A 19917-nucleotide genomic window follows, 5' to 3' on the forward strand; every position below is an offset into this window, starting at 1 on the left:
TGATCTGCAATTGTTATTATTTATAATGAGATGCTGGAGAAGGAATTGGTTCAGAACTTCCTTTATTTACTTGGAAACATTTTGTTTTCCAACATTTTTCATTCTCAGTCATCTCCAATTACAGCAGAGCACAGCTTGGGATCCAGCTGTTGAGGTTACTCTTGTGCTGGGTGGTGACGGCAGAATGAGGAATAAACTATGTGCTCTGACCAAAGACAGACATGTAATTACTTGAATATAATGATAATTGACCTTAATAATGTAACAAACTCTCTGAGTTTGCACATCCAATCTCTGCAGGCTGGATCAATTTTCTTGTTTACAAAATCAGCTTGCTTTTATTAGCACCAAAATTATCAAATAACAGAATGGCGTATGAGCTGGTCAGGCTTACTGCAGAGGAAGGGAAACAGAATGCTATCCCCAGCTAGACATTGGATTTGAATAGTTTTCTACATACAGTTTTAGTGCAGAGGGCTGAGTGGAAAAAGGGAGGGATTTTCCCCATTATTAAGAAGACTGGGGGATCTATTGTTTTATTGTGCAGTTTAAGTAGAGGCTCCTGAACTCGGGATGCAGAGGGCTAGAATAAACAGCTTAGCAACAACTGCCACCAAGCCTGCATTGCCATAGTTGTTCATGGAGTTCTCTTACTCTTTTTGTAAATACAGCATCTTTAAACATGGGGAGATTCATTTCGCCAGCCTGAAATTGGGAAGGAAGCTCTCTAAAATACAGGTGCTCTCCCCCTGCTCCTCTTATTGAGACTTCATCTTTGGCTCTCTCAGCATGAATTATTCCCACTGCTTATTGTTCAACATCGTGATAGGAGAGCAGACGAGACAGTTATTCTTGTTGTTGCTGGTTTGCTATTACAGCTGTTTCCTCTTCACGTGATTGGTTTGAAGTTCCAGCCCACCAGGGTGCTAATGGTCCCCACCTATACAGCTTTAAAACCTCACTGTTGTTTTCCACCTGAATGTTATTTCCATTCCTAGCCAGATGAAAGCTTAAAAGTGAGATTTACTCTATTTCAGTAGAAAAACAGCAAGTGAATTACTGTTTTGTAGTGTGATGGTAGCTATTGGAAGCTGATATAAAGAACACAACAGGATGCTAGCCATCATTTATATCATGTGTTGCATTTAATTCTAAAATGTGGGTGATCCATAATTCACGTGTGTTTTTTTTTTTTCTATAACTCAGGAAAATGTAGGGCAAACAAATCTCAGAATACGTTTTGTAACATTGTACTGTCTGCTGTGAATGCAGCTCTAAAATGCTCAGCAACTACAGTGGAACCCAGTGTATGACTGTGTGTGTAGGCAAGTTCAGAGTACCTAAGGCACTGGGCAGCCCTGCTCAAATGTTGCTATGAAGCTGTGATGGAAAGTAGGATGCCCAGAGAGCACTGCTTCAAGAGTGCTTGCCACTAGGCTCCTACACCAGCAGAGCTGTGCATCTCTCTCTTTTTATTCTTAAAGCTTAGCGACTTACTACTGAGTGATGAGTTTCTTAGTTTACCTTTAGTATGTAAATGTTTTCAGCTGCAATTAATGAATCACTGTGAGAATTCTTCCATCCAAACAGAATTATCTTTGCTTGACTTAGCTGCTGTCCACCTTTATGGTCCATCTGCTGTCCACAGTGAGCGTTTCCATTTTTATAAAATTTGTGGTTTTCTTATTGTATCTCTTCTGATTTGATTTGATTCTGTGTAGTTCTTTGTATTTTCCTCATCTGAAAAATATTTTCATACTGTAAACATTCTTATTTTTTGATACTTTCTCTACTTATCCAGAGAGTGCCTTGATGCTTCGTGATTGCTCTGACGAATGGTTATGGTGTTCAGATGGTTTTGTTTACTGGTTCATTGTTTTTCTTAGAAATCTAGCCCCTAATGAGTTAATGCTAACTTTTCTTAGTGGGAATCACAGGAATCTTCCTCTCAGCCACCCTGTTTTCAATGGCTTATTTCTCACTTCGGAGCAGCGAGGGGGTGGAGGGGAACTGCATTATTAAAAAGATGGGAGCTGGGCAGCCTGATGGAAGTGGCTGCGTGAAACCTTGTTGCTTTCAGCCATTATTAAAGGATGGTGCAACATTCCCCCTCTTTGAGCAAGAGGATACTATTGCCAAATTTCAGTTTTTGGGGTCGATGCTCTTTGCAATACAAATCAAATATACTATTTCCTAAGTCCCTGACTGGTGGAAAATAAAGTATAAACAGGCAGGAAAAGGGCTTTTCAACACTCTCACTTAGTCAAGTAGTGATGACTAACTTTTTAAATGCAACCTTAATATATTGTATTTTCTCATTGAAAGAATTTTAGCAGTTATTCTAAGAGGACTGTTACTCGTTATTCTTTAGAGCTGTTTTTGTTTATTGGAAGCTTACCAGTTAATAAGTTGACTGCTAGTAACAGCCATGAGTGCAAACTCTTTGCTTGGGTAATGTTGCTTGCAATGCTTAATGAATTAGGTTCAAAAAATAGAGAGGAGTACTAGACGTGACTGACTTGCTGTAGAGGCAACACAGAATTAGTCATTGGCTGTGAATGTTAATCACTCCACAGCAATGATAATTTACAGCATTGTTGTAGCACTCTTGTGCTCATAAAATGAACTTAATAACCCTCTGCTACCCGTGGGATAAGCCTGCCTTCCTTCCCTCCCCCTTACAATTGAAAATCTAGTCTGGCTGCATAATGGCCTTGTGAAATCCTGCATTAAAAAGAGTGAGCAGCTGTAAGATAAAATAAACAGCCCTAAAACAGATCTGTTAATTATCTCCACCTTTTATTCACAGAGGGTGTTTGTGAGATATGGCTGACCAGTGAAGACACAGGGGCTTATGGCAGAGACATTGGCACAGACCTCCCTACACTTCTGTGGAAGCTGGTCGAAGCTATTCCTGAGGGAGCTATGCTGAGGCTTGGCATGACAAATCCTCCCTATATTTTAGAGCATCTGGAGGTAAGGAAGGAAAGAAAATTACTTATATGTTAGACATTTATTGATTGAGTCAGTCTGGAACCCTGTATATAGTGCATTTTATTTTAAGTGGTAGCTTTAAAAATTATGGTCTGCAAGTAAATTTATGGAATTGCACTAATAGGGTTAAGCCGTTTGCCTGATGCAGCAAGTTATCTAGATAATAAGATATTCAAATCATTTTGGAATGATAATATTGCTGAGGTCCCTGACCTATGGAGCTTCATTATAGTGATGCTTGGCTTCTGTACATGTCTACTGTTTTCAAGAACTGAAGCAAATGTCATTAGCAGGCAGTGGATTCATGGATTAAAGTTGTCTTCCTGGTACAACACAGATGAATGTTTCCAGAAACACAGTAAGCAGGCCTCGAACAACAATATATTCATATTCCTATGGCAGATGCTATTCTGAATATAGGGAGAGCTTCCATGATTAAAAAATGGAAGTTTTAAGTATGTATCCGCGTAAGAAAAATGTGTAGCAAAGTAGTTCCATCAGATCCAAAACAATGTGAACAACGATGTGAATTTGAAAGAGTACTGTGCAGGTGAAGCACACAGTGAGCTTGTTCTCAAACATTGCCTGGTTTGGTTAGATTCTGTCACAAAATAAAGGTTGTCATTTAAAGTGGATTTTGTAGCCTTATGTGTCAGTTGTCCAGATAAAATAGCTGTTGTCTGTGCTGCTTTTCTTATGACATTACAGAATTAAAAGTTTGCGTTCAGATCTTAAAAATACTGTCTTTGGCATCTTTAAACAGAATAGCTACTTCCTCTTCTTCAGTGATAGTAATACTGCACTTTTCCCTTTTGAAGCAAGGTATCTTATCTTGAGAGAAATAAGCTGTTTTTCACTTCCCAAGCTAAAGAATGCAATCTTCAGAAGACTCCTAGGAAACTTCTTTTATTCTTTAGCTTAACATGCACTTCAGTTAGATGGAGCCTTAAAAACAGTTTGAACTAAAATCTGAGAAAGTTGTTTGCTTGTGCAGCTTTGCATTCTTCAAAAAGCATCTTATGCAAAAGCAAGCAAGGTCTCTACTAATTTTTACTGTCTTTGTTTTCATTTTAACTCATGTTATAAAAAGTGTATTTTGGTATAGAATGCTGCTTTTGTTCCTGCTGCACAACTTGTGAGTACTCCCAGAGGGATTTTCTTTTCTTGTTTCCTGCAACTGATTAAAACAACTGCTCTCCCCAGCTAAAGAGGGGCACTGCATTCATCTTGATTTTGATAGAAGCTGAGCAAGGTAGAAGGTGTGTTACATAGGTCACTGTGAAACGAATACCTCCTATTTATTTTGATGGAAATAATGACAGGTACAGTAACACTGTTTGATAGAGAAAATTCTCAGCTGTAAAACACTAATCACCACCATTAGCTATGCATTTTTGCCTGCCTTGGGCGGGAGCCTGCATGCTGCACTCATAACAGTCTGCACCAGCAGAGGTGACCTGTTGTCGTACCACCACTGCCTCACTGTGCTCACATCCACTGTTGGGTCTCTATCAACATTCAGCAAGTGTGGATGGACGTCAGTGGGTGCAATGTGTTCTGCATGGATTCATTCAGCTGTACCCCTTTGCTTCATACACACTTCCACATCAGATGCCGTTTTGTCGGGCTGCCCCTCTGCTGCCATCTGTCACAGGGCTACAGAATATTGTCAGGAAGATTCAACCTCTGCTGCCATACCACCATCTGCCTCTGATATTGTGGGCCAACGTAATAAAATAGGAGGCATTACTTTCAGAGAAGCCCTGATACGTTCCTTCAGTCAGTAGTTGTCTTACCATAAGCATTTCACTGTGAATTCTTCCATCTGTAATCTTTTCATCCGTCTGTGATCTTTGGTTTTCTCATTTTTCTACCAAGTTTAGACTCTTGATCTTACTTATATTTAGGAAAGGACTCTAATCTCTTTAAAAACGGATCTAAGGGGACTCAGACCTACTGAAAATGTACATTTTTGCTGTTGCTTTGCAGAACATGCACTGTGTGTACACAGTACTGTTTGTACCACAGTAACATCTGCTGTTGCTTCTCCTCTTAAGTTACATACAATTTCCAGTCTATATGTTGTTTTTGCAGAATGTTTTAATCATGTTTATGTCTTCACTGTATGTCCAAGAATTCTGGAGCTTGAAATTTGGTGAAATAATTCTGATAATTTGTCAACCTGAATTTGTAAAAGTCGTTTTACCTTCTGCTTTTCTGTCGACTACTCCTTTCTGAGCTTGTATCCACTCTGGAATGTTGGGCAGTCTCCTGTGTACATTTTTACCAGACAAAATAAACCTTTTATGGGGAAGGTGCTTTTAAGTTTCCAATTGAGGAAAGAGTAAGACTATGATTTATTTAAAAAAAAAAAAAAGACAACAAAAGAATTAAATGAGAAGTTCATTAGCCTTCATGTCAGTTGATTAGGATAAAACCCAGACGTAGCGCTGTTATCTCCTAGGAAAGCTATCAAGCTATTTTATGGGTTGTAAACATCTTCCATTAACTGTTTTAAAAAGGTGCTGCATTTGATTTAGTTTAGGTAGTGCTTGGCCTTCTGAGAAAAAAAATATGTGGGAAAATGTATTTATTGTGTATGTCCAATAAAAAGGAAGAAGTTCTTCCAGACCCGTGCATCTTTAGAAATCAGAAATCTGCAGCATTTGCACACAACTGTACATATGCAACTGTTACTCAAGAGTTTATTTCACTTTATTAAAGAACATGTGTGATAAGTGGCATAGGGCAGCAGCAGTCATGTAAAAGCATAAATTAATTGTAAGATCTGGACTGATCTTCCCTAGAGATGCGGCCTAACATCAACAATTTGCTTCACTTGCAATTTGTGCTAAATTTATTGAGTCTCACCTACCAATGAGATGTTTTTCCAACTTTGTCTCTATTATTCTTGTAACCTCCAAAACTAAGAAAGTTTCTATGACGTTTATTTAGTCCAGTAACGCTCTGAGTCTTAAGTGTTTTAAAAATACCAATTTTCAAAGACTTTCTATGCATTTTTAAATGTTGGTTTGTAATGTTGCATGAATTCCATTGTCATTAGAACTGCTTTTTTTTTCTTTTTCTTTTTTTTTACTTGAATGCCAATTTTAAGACATTTCACATATAGCTATTTTCCTTCAATGGATTTTAAACTCAGATAATTGAAAACATCAGGTCACTTACTTAATTGTGTGCTTGGAATTCAAACTCTTTGCTAGAGTTCCTTTGCCTTTCACTGGTCTGGATGGGAGGAGATGGTAAACAAAAAGAGCAGAGATGTGTAAGTGAATACAGAGTTGTAGATGGTGTAGCTGCAGTACAAACAAAAAGTTGTCATATATCAGTGGCAATGATAACGTGCTCAGTGAATAAGGAAGAAGTTTTTTTTTTCTGTGAACAAAAGGCCTGATAATGTAATAAAAGACAAAAAATTAAGAATGTATCACTTCATATGCAGCTGAAGCATAAGTTGCACTTACTATTCTAGTACCTTAAAAATAGAAGCGTGGGGTGATATTCAAAGTGGGGTGTTTTGGCTGACCTTGCCTCACATCTTGGTCCTTTGAAAAATGCCCTGCTTATATTGTTTATGTTGTGAACCTAGGTTTGGGGAGCCTCAGCTACACGTAAAGAGGTGTCTTGGCGGCTATCAAGGAAGCATTTGTATCCTCTGACTAAAATGAAGGGATTGTTTCCATGCTATATTTCATTTTCTGTAGGTATTTGGAATAGCATGCTCCTTCACTGAAAGACTCTTAGTTTGCTTTTTGATAAGCTGCCTAGTAAGCTGTTTAGAGATGGAAATTTATTTGCAGGTGTCAAAAAGTGATTATGAGCTCTTCATTTCCCACCACCACGTCAAAAAAGAAAATTATTGCAATGACAAGATGTTTGCCATTATCTCCTGAAAATCATTACTGTACTTGTGAAGGTATGTTTTGATGCCAGTTAGGGCTTTTAGGCTTCAATTCAGTAAATATGGTGATAATGGCTCCTTCTATACTTAAACATATGTGTAGCATTGACAGTTTTGGGATGAGCAATCAATCACATATTTTCCAGTTGGAATTTGTTGTTTGCAAAGAAAAAAATTTTTGGAACTTTGCAGTTTTTTTGATGGTTGTGCAAAATATTAAGAACTTTTTGATAGAATGTGTAGTGAATAGAATCATCAGAAGAGCCTTTATTATTTGAGTTGAACTTGCTTGGGTGGTGTTTGTTCAGCTGCATTTGATGTTTGCGGTTATATTAAGAAGTAGCAGAACAAGAAATTTAATAATGTGGTAAAGAAGTCATTGTATCTACTTTATATGCATTTTTAGTCTTTACTTCAAAGTAAATCTGTTCTCCTGAACTAAACTTCTGCCCCTATGTATATATGGTCCAGACCTCCTTAAAAGGTGAGTACATTGATTCGAATCCCTCTTTTCCTGCTGAGGGATCGGAGCACATTTATTGTATTGCTTAGGTTTCCTCTGAAATGATTTCAGTTTGTACCCCCAAAAATCACTCTGTAGACTGAACGATCACCCAAAAATCACTTCCTGTAGACGGGGAAGGAGGTGTTGGCTATTTCACTTCAGCATTTTGCGGCTGCTTTGAACCACAATGTTAATGCAAATACAACCAATGATACTATGACTTCTGTATGACATCTCTTGGTAGCATGGAGGGTTGTTTGCTATGTTTATAACAAATGAAAGGAACTGAGACCCCAGCATTGTTTCTTTTGCCTGACAGTGAGTAAGGCAGTGAGAAGGAATTTGGTGGAGTTGGCAATTGAGCTGCTGAGGACATGCTTGATTTTCTTCTTGTGGCGTGCCAAAGGAGACAGTGTTTTGTTTCCCTGAGTGCTTTCTCAGTCTTAGCCATCTGATTGATGTAGGTGTCACGAAGTGTACAGCTTTCTTGTTTTAAGTTTGGTCTCAAGCCAAGATTTTGAGATGTGCCCTTTGTTCCAATGCTTGCCCTCACCTCATGTGCTGATGGCACTTGAGGATTTTTGTAAATTGGCATGACTTTTGGATAGGGAAATATGTCTTAAAATGGTAGTATTAGGAACTGCTTTATAATTCTTGCAAATCCTGTAATGGGTGCACAGGTGTGGAGTTACCCTTTGTGTGCTGCAAGCCATGTGTATTTGCACAGGGCTACTGCTGAAGTACACAGACTGCCAGATGGAGATGCTATCATCCTCTTGTATCAGTGCATACCAAAACTGGCATAAGGTTGTGCAGCCTACTTCAAAAATAACCACCAGGCATTTATTCCACAATCATGTTATGGAGTTACTGACGAACACTGTGCTGAGACAGTGTTCTATGTCCACCTACAGTGATGGATGAAGCAAGAGGGTTGGGAACAATCCCTTAAAACAGTAGTGTTAGGTAAAAGGTGAATAGGAGTTAGTCTGTAAAGTCAAGCTGGTTGAAATTAATCTTTGTGATGTTCTTGAAGTAGTGCTAGAGATGGATTTTTGTCTTCATTGTTCCTTTTTTTTTTTTTTTTTTTTTTTTTTTAATAATTTCTGATTCAGTATCTGAGATTCTGGTCATATTAGGAGGGAATGTGGATCATCCAGATTGAGAGGGCAGGGACTTGCATCTCAGCCTTTTCTTACTTCCCTTGCAGATTTAACACCATCTCTGCTTTCAGATTTGTCTATGATTCTACTACAGTGCTTTCTGTGAGTGATGGGATGCTTCCAAATCTGCATAAAGGAGACACTTCACACCTGCCATTCCCATAAGTGCTTAATTTCACATAATGAGATGAGTAGTCTTCTTTGTCACCTGTCAAAATGAGTCTATCTCAAAGTATACCATATGCCGTCTGTGGACTTTGTCTCCATTATTAATTCAGAACGATTTAGTGATACGCCAGCCATTGAGATGGAGTCTGCATGGTGGCAGCGTCTTCAAATGCTTAAGGAATACCAAGTGTGCCACGAGTAGCAACAGTATTTCTTTGCTCTTTTGCTTTGATTTTTCGTGTCAGCTCAGTGTTTATGTTCCTTAACCTCACTGAAGCTGATACCATACAGCTGGCTTCCTCAAACGTGCCCTGACGCAGCACACAGATACGTATTACAGTAAAATTACCGAATCCTTTTTCTTTTTTCCCATATTGTTCTTTATTTTTCTCCAGCGTTTTGTGTAAGCTGAAGTTCTCAAAAAGCTGCAGTGCAGGCTGATTTGAAACAGGTTTTGAAAGGAAACAATACTCAGACATTCTTCAGCACATAGAAGGGCATCGTGATTTCAGGAATTAAAGGACTGTAGGGCGTGCATTTGCCTTGTTTCCAGTATTTTAGTTATTTTCATGGATTGTTGCCTTTGAAGGTGATTAAAATATATTGATTTGACTAAGAGAAATGAAAACTGTGGCATACATTTAAATAAACAAATAGTTGAGGCTCTGACTTCTTATTGTCATGCATTTTGTAGTGTTTTGTGGTTGGTGGACCGTGCAACTGTCCCTTGCTGTAATTACATGGTTGTCTATGTGTAAACTGTGTTTGTCTTGCTGGCACTGAAGCTGGAAGAAATCTAAGCTATTAAGAGAAGGGGGAGCAGAGTGGTTGCATCTGGTCTTCTGAGGAAGGAGGGGGAAAAAAAGCTGTCTTATGGCTTCCTTTGTTATATTGATAAATGCTTATTTGTCTTACAGAGGCTGTGCATACATCTTTGTTTAACTTGTGTATTCCAGATTGTTCTTTATCTCTGGGGTTTTCAAATATAGCTTATTGCCTTGAAATTACTTCTTAAAACCCAGCGTAATGTAACTGTTTCAGTGATGAATTCACCACAGAATTAATGTTTCTGAATAATGTGAGATTAGAAAGGAATGAATAATCTCTGCTGTATTTTGAATTAAGTTGCACCATTTTGTCTAGTCTAAAGTTTTAAGATCTCAGACTCAGCGGCTACTAATGGAAATAAATGAGTGGTGATGTGTGTTTTTGTTGTAAACTGGTAGAATGATTTGGCTTAATAAATGTCAGACAAGAACCCATCTTAATCTTGTTGAAGTTTTTATGTTGTATTTGTAAATCTTGAGTGCTCTTAAAATCTTCATTAAATATTGTATTGGGAACTTTGATAAACAATAAAGGTTTGCTTTAAGATAGTGTAGAAAGGAGCATTTGTGGTGGTGGAAATGAAACTGCTCTTCATAACGTTACTGGAAGGAAATGTTTTGAAAACCATGGCAGAAAGAACTGCTTTACTTACGCAAGATTCACTTCATCAGAACTGGTTATTTTATGCATGCTGCTAATGCTTCGCTGGATTTAATGATTTGTGCATAAAAATTCATGTTGGTGAAAGGGGTTAACATTAAATAGCACTTTGCTTGACCAGTTAATGCTGTGATATCAGCTGTACATTAAGTAAGATTTGTTCATACGAATGTTTATCTTCCTTTTTAGATAGCATAAAAATGAAGAACATTGAAATGCAGACAGATCCTCTCTGTTTTGTGTTGAGTGTCAGGTTGTCTGTCAATTGCTTGCAATGTCACTTCATAGTAGACCTTTGGAGCTGAGTTTTATTTCAGGTGGATTACCAGCAGAAAATCAAAATCACCATTAACAGAGCTGTTTGTTCAAAGACCAGATATTATGCGTATGGAGTGAGAATTTTAGCTGTCACCGTACGTTTTAGGGCATTGGGGTAGAAGCTGATGCCAAAAATACAGCTCACAGCAAATTGTGCCATCTTCTCTTAGTGTCTGTGCTTACACTGAAAACCAAACACGATCTTTTCCTAGTTATTTGTGTTATAGTAAGTGAAGATCTACCAACTGTGCTTCTGGTTAGTTCAAATGAACAACCAACCCCCTTTGTTTTCTTTGCTAGTTATCACGCTCACTGTGCTCTGCAACATCACCTGCATACTTGTCAGCAAGACTGCTTGCTTTATTGGGCTTTGGCATTTGTTTAACAAAGTTTCATGAGGAAAATGAGGAAAAGGAGGAAGAGAAAAATGAAGCAAAGGAGATGTATTGGATATATGATTCCACCTTGGAATAAAACTGCATGGGACTGTTGGTTTTGTGTTTCTGTGCTATTCTGAATTGAGGAAATGATAAAATCGCTTCTATCCAGTCTCTGAATTTAATTAATTTAGTCATGTTAAATGAAGAGGAGATTCAGAAGAACTTAAATTCTGCAATATCAATCTTGCCATTATGGTTTTGAATGTTTGATACTGTTTTTACCATGAAACTTAAATCAGTTTGGTATCTTCAGAAGAAGGAAGTTGATAGTAGTTGCCTAGAAGTTCAGGTTTTGATTATAACCTTCCATTATTTTTTTTCACTGTAGCCTACTAAAGCAGGTGCTTTTGAGGTATTGTATGTGATCATTTTAAATAGAGGGAAACGACAGGGAAGCTTCCTGGTACTGATGTGTCTCAGTGCACTGGCACTGCGATGTGGTGTGCCATCCATGTTGTGACTTCCTTCTCAACAGAAACCATCAGTTCTTTTGTTTGACTAGGTTACTAGTGATCTGTGGTTCTGATCCAGGTTTCTGAAGACAAAAAGTTGGAGCAATAGACCTATTTGCCTGTTGTACACGTGTGCCTCTATTTACGTTTTAACTGTTTGTCAAGGTTTTGTTAGACGTACGATTGAGATGGAAAGTTATTTCATGCAGCACTATGCTATTGCAGTAGCTCACCTGGTTAGGGAACTTCTTCGTGTGTTTCTAATGTGTATTGCAAAGAGGAATATTAATTTACCTCAGGAAGAAAATATTTCATTAGTGTAGTGCTTAATGACAAGAAATTAGAGAGTCCCTTGGAGAAAATGAGAAAGGTATGTATTTTCTTGCAGATCAGAATTAATCATTTCACAAGAAATTAACATTAACTGTTTGGTCGGCTGGTCATTGAGCCATTGCTCCAGCACTTAATTAAGTGTACATTTTACCTTAAAATGAATCAATTTACTGAAGCTGGACAAACAGCCCTCTGAAGCTACAGCAAGTCTCTCTGTAATTGTAGTGATGGCTTTAAGAGTTGCCATCTTCTTAAAAACAGAACTGTTTATTTACTGCTTGTGTCCAACCACACACCTCACATCAGTTCAGGTGGGAACTTAAGGTCCTCAATACTTTGAAGAAATCAGTGTCATGATGTTAATGGCCACGTCTGACTGGATCAGCTGCATTTTGGAGATGCAAGAATGGAGCCTTTAGCATTGTACTTGGGCTCACAGTGCCAGAGAAGCCAAGTAATAATCAGCCTTACATAAAGCAGAAAAAGTGCCTTTATTTAACCCAGTGTAAAGTCAGTCCCATTTTAATGCTGGAATGCAGGCTGGAATAAGGATGCCAATTTGCTTATCATTAAGTGTTTCAAGAACCTAGGTTCAGATATCTGTACTGAGAATTACTGTTTTTATCAGATTAAATACATAAATGGTCCTCTGCAAGTAGGTTCTTTCTTTTCAGCAGACCTCGACTGGAGTATTGGTCTGTGAAAGACAGTATTGCTTAATGTTATTGTCTGGATGTCACTTTTTTACAAGAACTTCTCTTAGCTTGTCTGCATTTTGAATAGAGGAAAATATGACAAAATTCTGAAGGGATGTGTTTTGGCTTGATCTGGTTTTTAAGGTATTAGGCTTAATAATCATGGGGGGGAAATTAACTAGCTAGGATTGTCTGTTTTGTGAGATGAGAAGCAGCAGAAAAATCCTACAGCTAGAGGAACAGCTGGTAACAGATAGGGCAGAGCAAATGACTGTCACTAATACTTCTATCAGCATGTCATGGCTTGTAGCCTAGTTTCTATCCATTTCTGAGGGTGGCTTACCCATCCTTTGTTTGATAATGTTGTCAGTATTTTTCCTTTATGGCAAAATAAATTTTTGCTCGTTGTCTTGCAACCCAAAGATTTGATGTTAAGGTTCAAATTACATCAGTTGGAGCTGGTGCAGCAGTAGTCCTTTGTCCTTGCAGGCTGTTTAGGACAGGTGTGTATGTCATGTCATTACCTGGGACAGAGCTTTCCACTCAGCTTGTCCAGCATCCAGCTTCTTTATGTCCTTTCATTACGGGGGGAGGCATTGCATGGGGAGGTGTGTCATACATCCTATATCTTGGATTTTCACAATCCCATTCCTTGGGGGCCAAAAGGGAAGCGTGAGGGGCTCCCTATTCAGATCTTAACAAAATCATTACAGGCTGTCCATTCTCAGTCATGTTGTCATGGCCATGTCTCCATCACTAGATCACATCTGTTATTGGATTTCACTATAGAGGGTTTATGAAGTGGACCACAGTCACTTGTTTTTTGGCCAGGCTGGGGGTAGCATCACTGAGCTTCTGGATGGCAGCTGCCAGCAGAGAGCCCTCACCACACATCTCACACTAACATCTGCCACAGGGGAAAGAAGTTTTGAGGGAGTGCCTTTTTGTCACATTTCCATATGGACAAGCATTTCAATGGACTTTGCATTTGGCAGAGGCCAAAATGTTTTTTTTTAGAAAGCATTTGCTCATACCACTGTAACTTGAACATGAGTAGGAATTCAAACACTGGACTTCTGCCTGCTTTGGAGGAAAGATACATGTAGATGCACGGATATTGATATTTATTGGTTCTGATTCTCTATGGGTCTGTGTGGTATCATTACAAACACCAAGACTGACTTTCTGGTTAAATGGTTAAGTTCTTAGATTGTAGCTGCTGGGATGAAATACAGTGACTGGATAAAAACCTTGCTGGCTTTGTGTTCGGATGTACTCCAGCTGCTAAGAACTGGAAAAAAATTATTTCCTACATCATCAGTATCCCACAGGATCTCTCTCTCACATGCATTGTTAGATTCCAAATCTAGGCAACGTCAGCTTAAAGTAAATTGCAATACTTTTTTTTTTTTCCTACATGGAATGTCTTCTTGTAGGTACTAGTAGATTCCATTGGAGGGGAGGGGAGAGGTGCAAGGCAATCAGCTGCTTCAGTCATGAAAAAAGACAGAAATTTTCTTTCACAGTCTTATGATTTCAGAAAGTCTTTCCTTTATTATTTCCAGATGGAAATAAAATTAAATATTGCATTTTTTCCTACTAGCTGAAGTATGTAATTACATCTAGTAATGTAAAACACTTTATTTGAAAAATGTGTATGTGTAACAACAGGAAACAGATGTTAAGTGTAGGATGTTGAGACACTGTAAAGTGCAATTATACATGATGTCCTTCAAGCTCTCCCTGGGATATTAACTAATAGTTTTATTAAGTGATGAAATCTAGTATTCTGTGTATAATCTGTGGTGCAGGAGAATGTGTCAGGATTCACTGGGTATGACTGTTCAACACATAATGGTATTTAATCATACTCTGTTGTGAACTACTTCAGTGTAATTTGGGGTGTAGGGAGGATAAGTGGTAAGACTAGAATGATCTTAGCTAACAATTGTGGGGTACAATGTTTCATTTATAACAGTGCTTAAGAAATTTGGAAGATTGGTTTATTCAGATGTCTCAAACTGCTCATTCTGAGTCTCTGGTTGCAACTGATAAGTTATGAGACAAGCAGTGGCGGTACTTAGAAAGCCAATGAGAAGTGCACAGTGTCTCATCAGGTATTTCTGTCTTTTGTTCAGTTTGTACACTGCTGAATCTACCAAGTTAATAGTTATGTTCTTGGAAAACCAGTTTATCAGTAGGGCCTTTAATTCAGGTCTATGCCTAAAATGCAAGAACGCACTCAGTAGAACATCATTGCTTAAAGTGCTTGTAGTTTATGTTGTGTAGCTGTAGGTGCAGTAGGAAGACATTTACAGTCTTCTGTTGTGTAGAAAAAGCATTGCAATCCAGAATGTGCTTAAAACCTGTGGCCACAGTAACTAAACTATATGAGGGCTCCTGGATATGTAACAAGTGTTGCACATGCATTTCTGATACACAGGACAAGGAATTTTCCTTCTAAATAATGCGTTTTCTTTGATCATAAGGAACCGATGTGCATCTTTCTAAAACAAAACAATGCACAGAATTGTCAAAACATTTCACTTAGTGCATAACTGACCATCCTGGCAGTTTTACCTTTGGGATTTTTACATTTTTGATGCATACGGGGTCTTTAAGTTACTGTTGAAATTTTCTGTTATTAACGCTGGACATTTTGTGTCCTGAACACTAATACAGAACCAAGTGAAATGATTTTCAATGAGAGCAGTCTTAATTCTACAGGATATACACGACAGTGATTGCAAGAGTTGCAGAAGCTATATGATTAGTTATTTAATGGGAGAAAAGGAAAAGAAGCAGTTTTGTCTGAGGTTGCATTTAAACATGACTGTTGAATACATGTTGGTTTGACTTTTACAGGAAGTGTTACTAGAAGTTCCCTCTTGGCACGTAACACTGAGCTAGATCAAATGTGAGAAAATCAGGTTTGTGCGAGTTGTTGTAAGACAAGCAGCTAGTGGGTTGGGATCATTCCTCAGCCTGTCCTCTGGATAGGACAACACACTTCCATTTTCAGGATTTGTTCTTCACTTTTCCTATTTTGCAGCAAAAATTTAATTTTTCTAAGGCAAAGAAGAGAGGAAGAGCATGAATTGAGACACTTCTTTAAAAAAACACATAGAAAAATCCCTCATTTCTGGCTTTAAAAACCAACAAAATGAAATGTGTAGTAAGACAAAGCAGTTTCTTCTTCTTTACTATTCACAGTGTCTATGATGTAGGTAAATCCAAGTTATTTATACTCTTTTACTTCCTGCAATATGTTGCTAGTTTTGCAGCAACATAAAAGCTGCTACTATTGTAGAAAAAAAAGCGATCTGTGTTATAAGGTTAAAAAAAGAGAACGAAAAATGTGTTGTTTAGTACGAATGCAGAGGAACTATAGGAAAAAGAATTCTTAAATTTTTGAGCATAATATTCCCAAATCTTGTTTGGAATAGATAGCCATTGCTTTCCCATCAAATGATCCTCAGCCTTACAAAAGCTGAGATCAAATAATGCTTTTGTAGCTAGAAATCCTAAGTAGTAGTTGATGATTTTCAAAGAGAATTCATGAAGTGAATCATGTAACAGAGAGGCTGTTACTCAGAAGATGCCAAATTTGAGAGGAGTGAGAATTAATTCTACGTTGTAGAGTTACTTTTTTCAGATTCAGAACCATATTATGAAATTCGAATTTCATTGTTTTCTTGCATCTTAAATGTGGTTTTGAAGACCGAGTGAAGTGTTTTGGATTAAGAGTCAAGCAGTAGTGGTATGATAGATGACTTGATTCCAGTCCTTCTGCTATTTCTGGTATTTTACATACATACTACTGATAAGCAAAAACATCACAGTTGACTGGTAGAAAGCTTTTTATTAACTTTTATAGAATTTTCTAAAGCTTAAATAAGCCAAAAGAAAAAATTTCTCATTTTGTGATATTATTTTACAAAACTTGTTCTGTGCTGTTTTGTTTGAACAGTGTATTCTAGCTGAATGTCTAATATTAAGGCGAAAAGCAAATGGTTCATTTAAATTGGATGTGTAAAATTTGTGGATGCCTGGTGGCCTGTTCTTCACCTGTGGCTTCCATTGAGAGCCAGCTGCACACACCTTGCTCTGCATCAAATCATGCACCCTCCACTACTGATGTAAGTTTTACTTTAATATTTAGTTTACATATCTGGGTTAGAGTAGGCATTCCATTGAATAATAACTGCTCCTGGTAAGCACTTCTGTAATAGGATCCTAAGCAGAAACCCTGGAAGCAGCTTTCTGAAAGTGATTTGAGAGGTTTTAGGTTTCGTACATGTGTTTGTCAAATGAAAGGTGTGTGTTGAGAGAGTAGTTGTTGTTTATGCTCTAAAAGTCAGTGCTTTTAGGAGGAAGGTACCTGAAGGAGAAAAGGCACAAGGGAGCTTAGCTTCTCCTTGAACAATTCAGGCCAACCTTGTATCAGTACTGAAGAAAAGTCTAGGTGCATGGCAGTATTGCTGATTAATGAGCTGGAAAGGATTTGTAAATACTTACAACTTAACAACTAAACCCGTTGGTGGTATTTGTTATCAAACAGAACATCTGCTCTGCCAAAGAAAGGAGAAATGGTCTGGGTGAGCCTGGCTGACTGTACTGCACACACACGGCACGGGAGCAGGCGGTGCAGAGCTTGACCCCAGGCTGCATCCTGCACACTTACTGTGCAGGAAGAAAGTGAAAACCTTCATAAAAGTTCGCTTCTTTGTTGTGTGCATCCTAATGTGGGGATTTTTTTGTCCAAGTGTACTTGGTTTTTTGCAGGGTAAAGTTTAACAGGCTGTATTTTTACAACTGTCTAGATGCAGCTCTGTCTCAGCATTTAAAATATTTAAACTTCCTTGCTAGATTTGATGTCATTAATTTTGGTAAATGGTAAAAATGAAAGAAAGATTACTGCAGCGCTCCGTTCCCCATCTGATGTTCTGTCACCACACCAGCTGTCTGTCTGGGGTTAGGTTTGGTTTTGGTTTTGAGGTTTGTTGGCATATTCTTTTACCTTTGTTTGGTATTTGTCTTTTTGTACGTGATGTATCATATCCTCTGCCTCTCTTCAAGCCATTCCTTTGCTTTTAGCAGCCCCATGATGAGTTCCATCTTTTCTATTCCCAAGTGCTTTTAATTCCCACATCTGTAATAACACAGTTAAGACATTTCAGACTAGTTTTGGAGCAGACTTGCAAAAGATCAGATGTACTTCAATTAGCAAATTGCCAGCTCTAAGGGTACTCCAATTAGAGACATTCAGGTATTGGTATATGCGAATTCTTTTGACTCTGACAAGAAAGCAGCTAAATCTTGTAATCTTCTGAAATTAAAAACAGCCCCTGTCTGAAAGCACATTATTTAGCAATAATTTTCTTCTAAAGTTTTCTCTTAAGTGAATAACCGATATTACTTCAGGGGTGTCAGGCCTATCTTAAAGGAAATACAATACCATGGCTTTCTTCTTTCTTTTAAAACAAAACTACTTCCATATGTTTTCACCTGTCCCTACTCTGCAGCTGGGCCACTGCAACTTAGTGTTGTTTGGAAGCATCAGTGCCAGTATTTACCTTGGATGAATAAAGGTTTATATATTGGTTTCAGAATACTTGAAAACTTTTTTTGTTTGTTTTTCCTTTCTTTTTGAATAACTGTTAGGAAATGGCAAAGATTCTCAATCATCCCAGAGTGTATGCTTTTCTGCACATACCAGTCCAGTCCGCTTCTGACAGTGTGCTCATGGACATGAAAAGAGAATACTGCGTGGCAGACTTCAGACGAGTAGTGGATTTCCTTAAAGAAAAGTAAGTCTATTAATATTTCAGGAAAATAACTGTAGTCTGGGGTTCTGTTTTGGTAGTTGTTGCTGGGTTGTTGTTTTCTTCTTTATTTTTTGCAACATCAGGAACATGTGGCTGAAAACAGTTACTTGCAACTTCTTTATTGTTGCAAGTAACTGGAGGAAGGTATGGAAATGAACGAGCTTCTTTAAGCTTCAGAGTCTTTGATTGTGAGCCCCTTTATGGTTTGCTCCTTTGCTTAAGAATCTTAAATCTCTACATGGCATGCTTTTAATTTGTCAATGTATTTTTTAATCTTTTCCAAATAATACATTCTTAGATTTTTTTTTAAATTATTCTTCAAGTACTACATACAGACTGCTTGAAGTTAAAATTATTGCAGTCTTTTTTAATGTGGCTTTTAAGCATTGCCTGCTTTGTATATTGGAGATAATTCAACTCCAGCTAATATGAATTAGTGTTATTTGTTTTTAAGTAAATATCATTTAGCTGGTGTACGTTTACATCAGTATAGTAATACTTTCATCTTGCTTATGGAATTGATGATTTATGGGATGATTTAAAAATTATCTTCCTTAAGAATAATTAAAGAAATAAGTATGTATAATAATGTACTTATGCCAACTTGAAGACAAGTTACTTTTGCCTGTGAGAGTCTTACGACCTCGTTTGGTTACTGTCTTTCAGTCTTAGTTTGTGCGTGTTTATTGTAATGATGTAAGGGGGGAGTTGTACCTTTGACTCCAAAATTGCATTAAAGTCCTTGCACATAACGTAATTGTTTTTTCATAATCATATTTATGATCAATTTTTCATGATCACTGAAAAATCTAGCAGTCTAGATATGTGAAGAGCTGCATGGGAATTGTTGTTTGCTTTTCTTTCTTACACATCACAATGGAACAGTGTATTTTGCAAACTTTGTGTAAGTTATAGGATGTTCCTTTACATTTATATGAATATACATATGATGTTTCCTGTACATCCTCCGTTCCTGGAGGTGTTAAAGGCCAGGCTGGATGAGGCCCTGGGCAATCTAATCCAGTAATGATGTAGTAAGCTGGCAACCCTGGCAGTGGCAGTGGGTTGAAACTTGATAATGCCTGAGGTTCCTTCCAACCCAAGCCATCCTGTGGTTTGGGATGAGTAACTGAAATGGAGCTGATTATAAAAACATGGGTTCACTATTTATTATCTTTATATATTTATTGGACATTAATTTCCCACCCTAAACAATGCACATGATTCTTCATACTAATTTTTCATGTGGCTTTTGGTCAATTTTCTTTTTAATGAACATCTGCATTGTATTCCCACGCATTGTAAGTGAGAAGCCTGTCAGTTTATGTCTTCGTTGACTTGAAGCAGATTCATTATTCTCTTCAGTAGTTCTGACATTGGCAGCTCTTATTGTAACAGCAGCTGGATTTTCGATAACCTATTATAGCTGGAACGTCTTAGGGCATATGGGAATTTGTTGTATCATTCTGCTCTTGCACACAGAAAACGGTGAATTACTTAATATCCAAATTCAAAACAGCTGGCCCTTGAATGTAAAGAAATGCATGACATGTCTTTATCCACAGGTTTTTTGTAGTAAACTTTACAAGGAAAAAATAATTGTTTTGATGTCTT

General features: G+C 37.8%; 1 protein-coding gene across 2 annotated transcripts in view; it reads left to right on the top strand.

Moving 5' to 3' along the window:
* Positions 1-19917, top strand: part of CDKAL1 (CDK5 regulatory subunit associated protein 1 like 1) — a 364386-nt gene that overhangs the window by 219743 nt on the left and 124726 nt on the right. For both annotated transcript variants that reach the window (XM_052697955.1, XM_052697956.1), the window contains exons 10-11: positions 2810-2976; positions 18140-18285. In XM_052697955.1, coding sequence (XP_052553915.1) covers positions 2810-2976; positions 18140-18285 — 313 coding nt within the window. The remainder of the gene's footprint in view (positions 1-2809; positions 2977-18139; positions 18286-19917) is intronic.

Source organism: Tympanuchus pallidicinctus, unplaced genomic scaffold (assembly GCF_026119805.1).
Source record: "Tympanuchus pallidicinctus isolate F22 unplaced genomic scaffold, pur_lepc_1.0 scaffold31, whole genome shotgun sequence".
Lineage (NCBI taxonomy): Eukaryota > Metazoa > Chordata > Aves > Galliformes > Phasianidae > Tympanuchus > Tympanuchus pallidicinctus.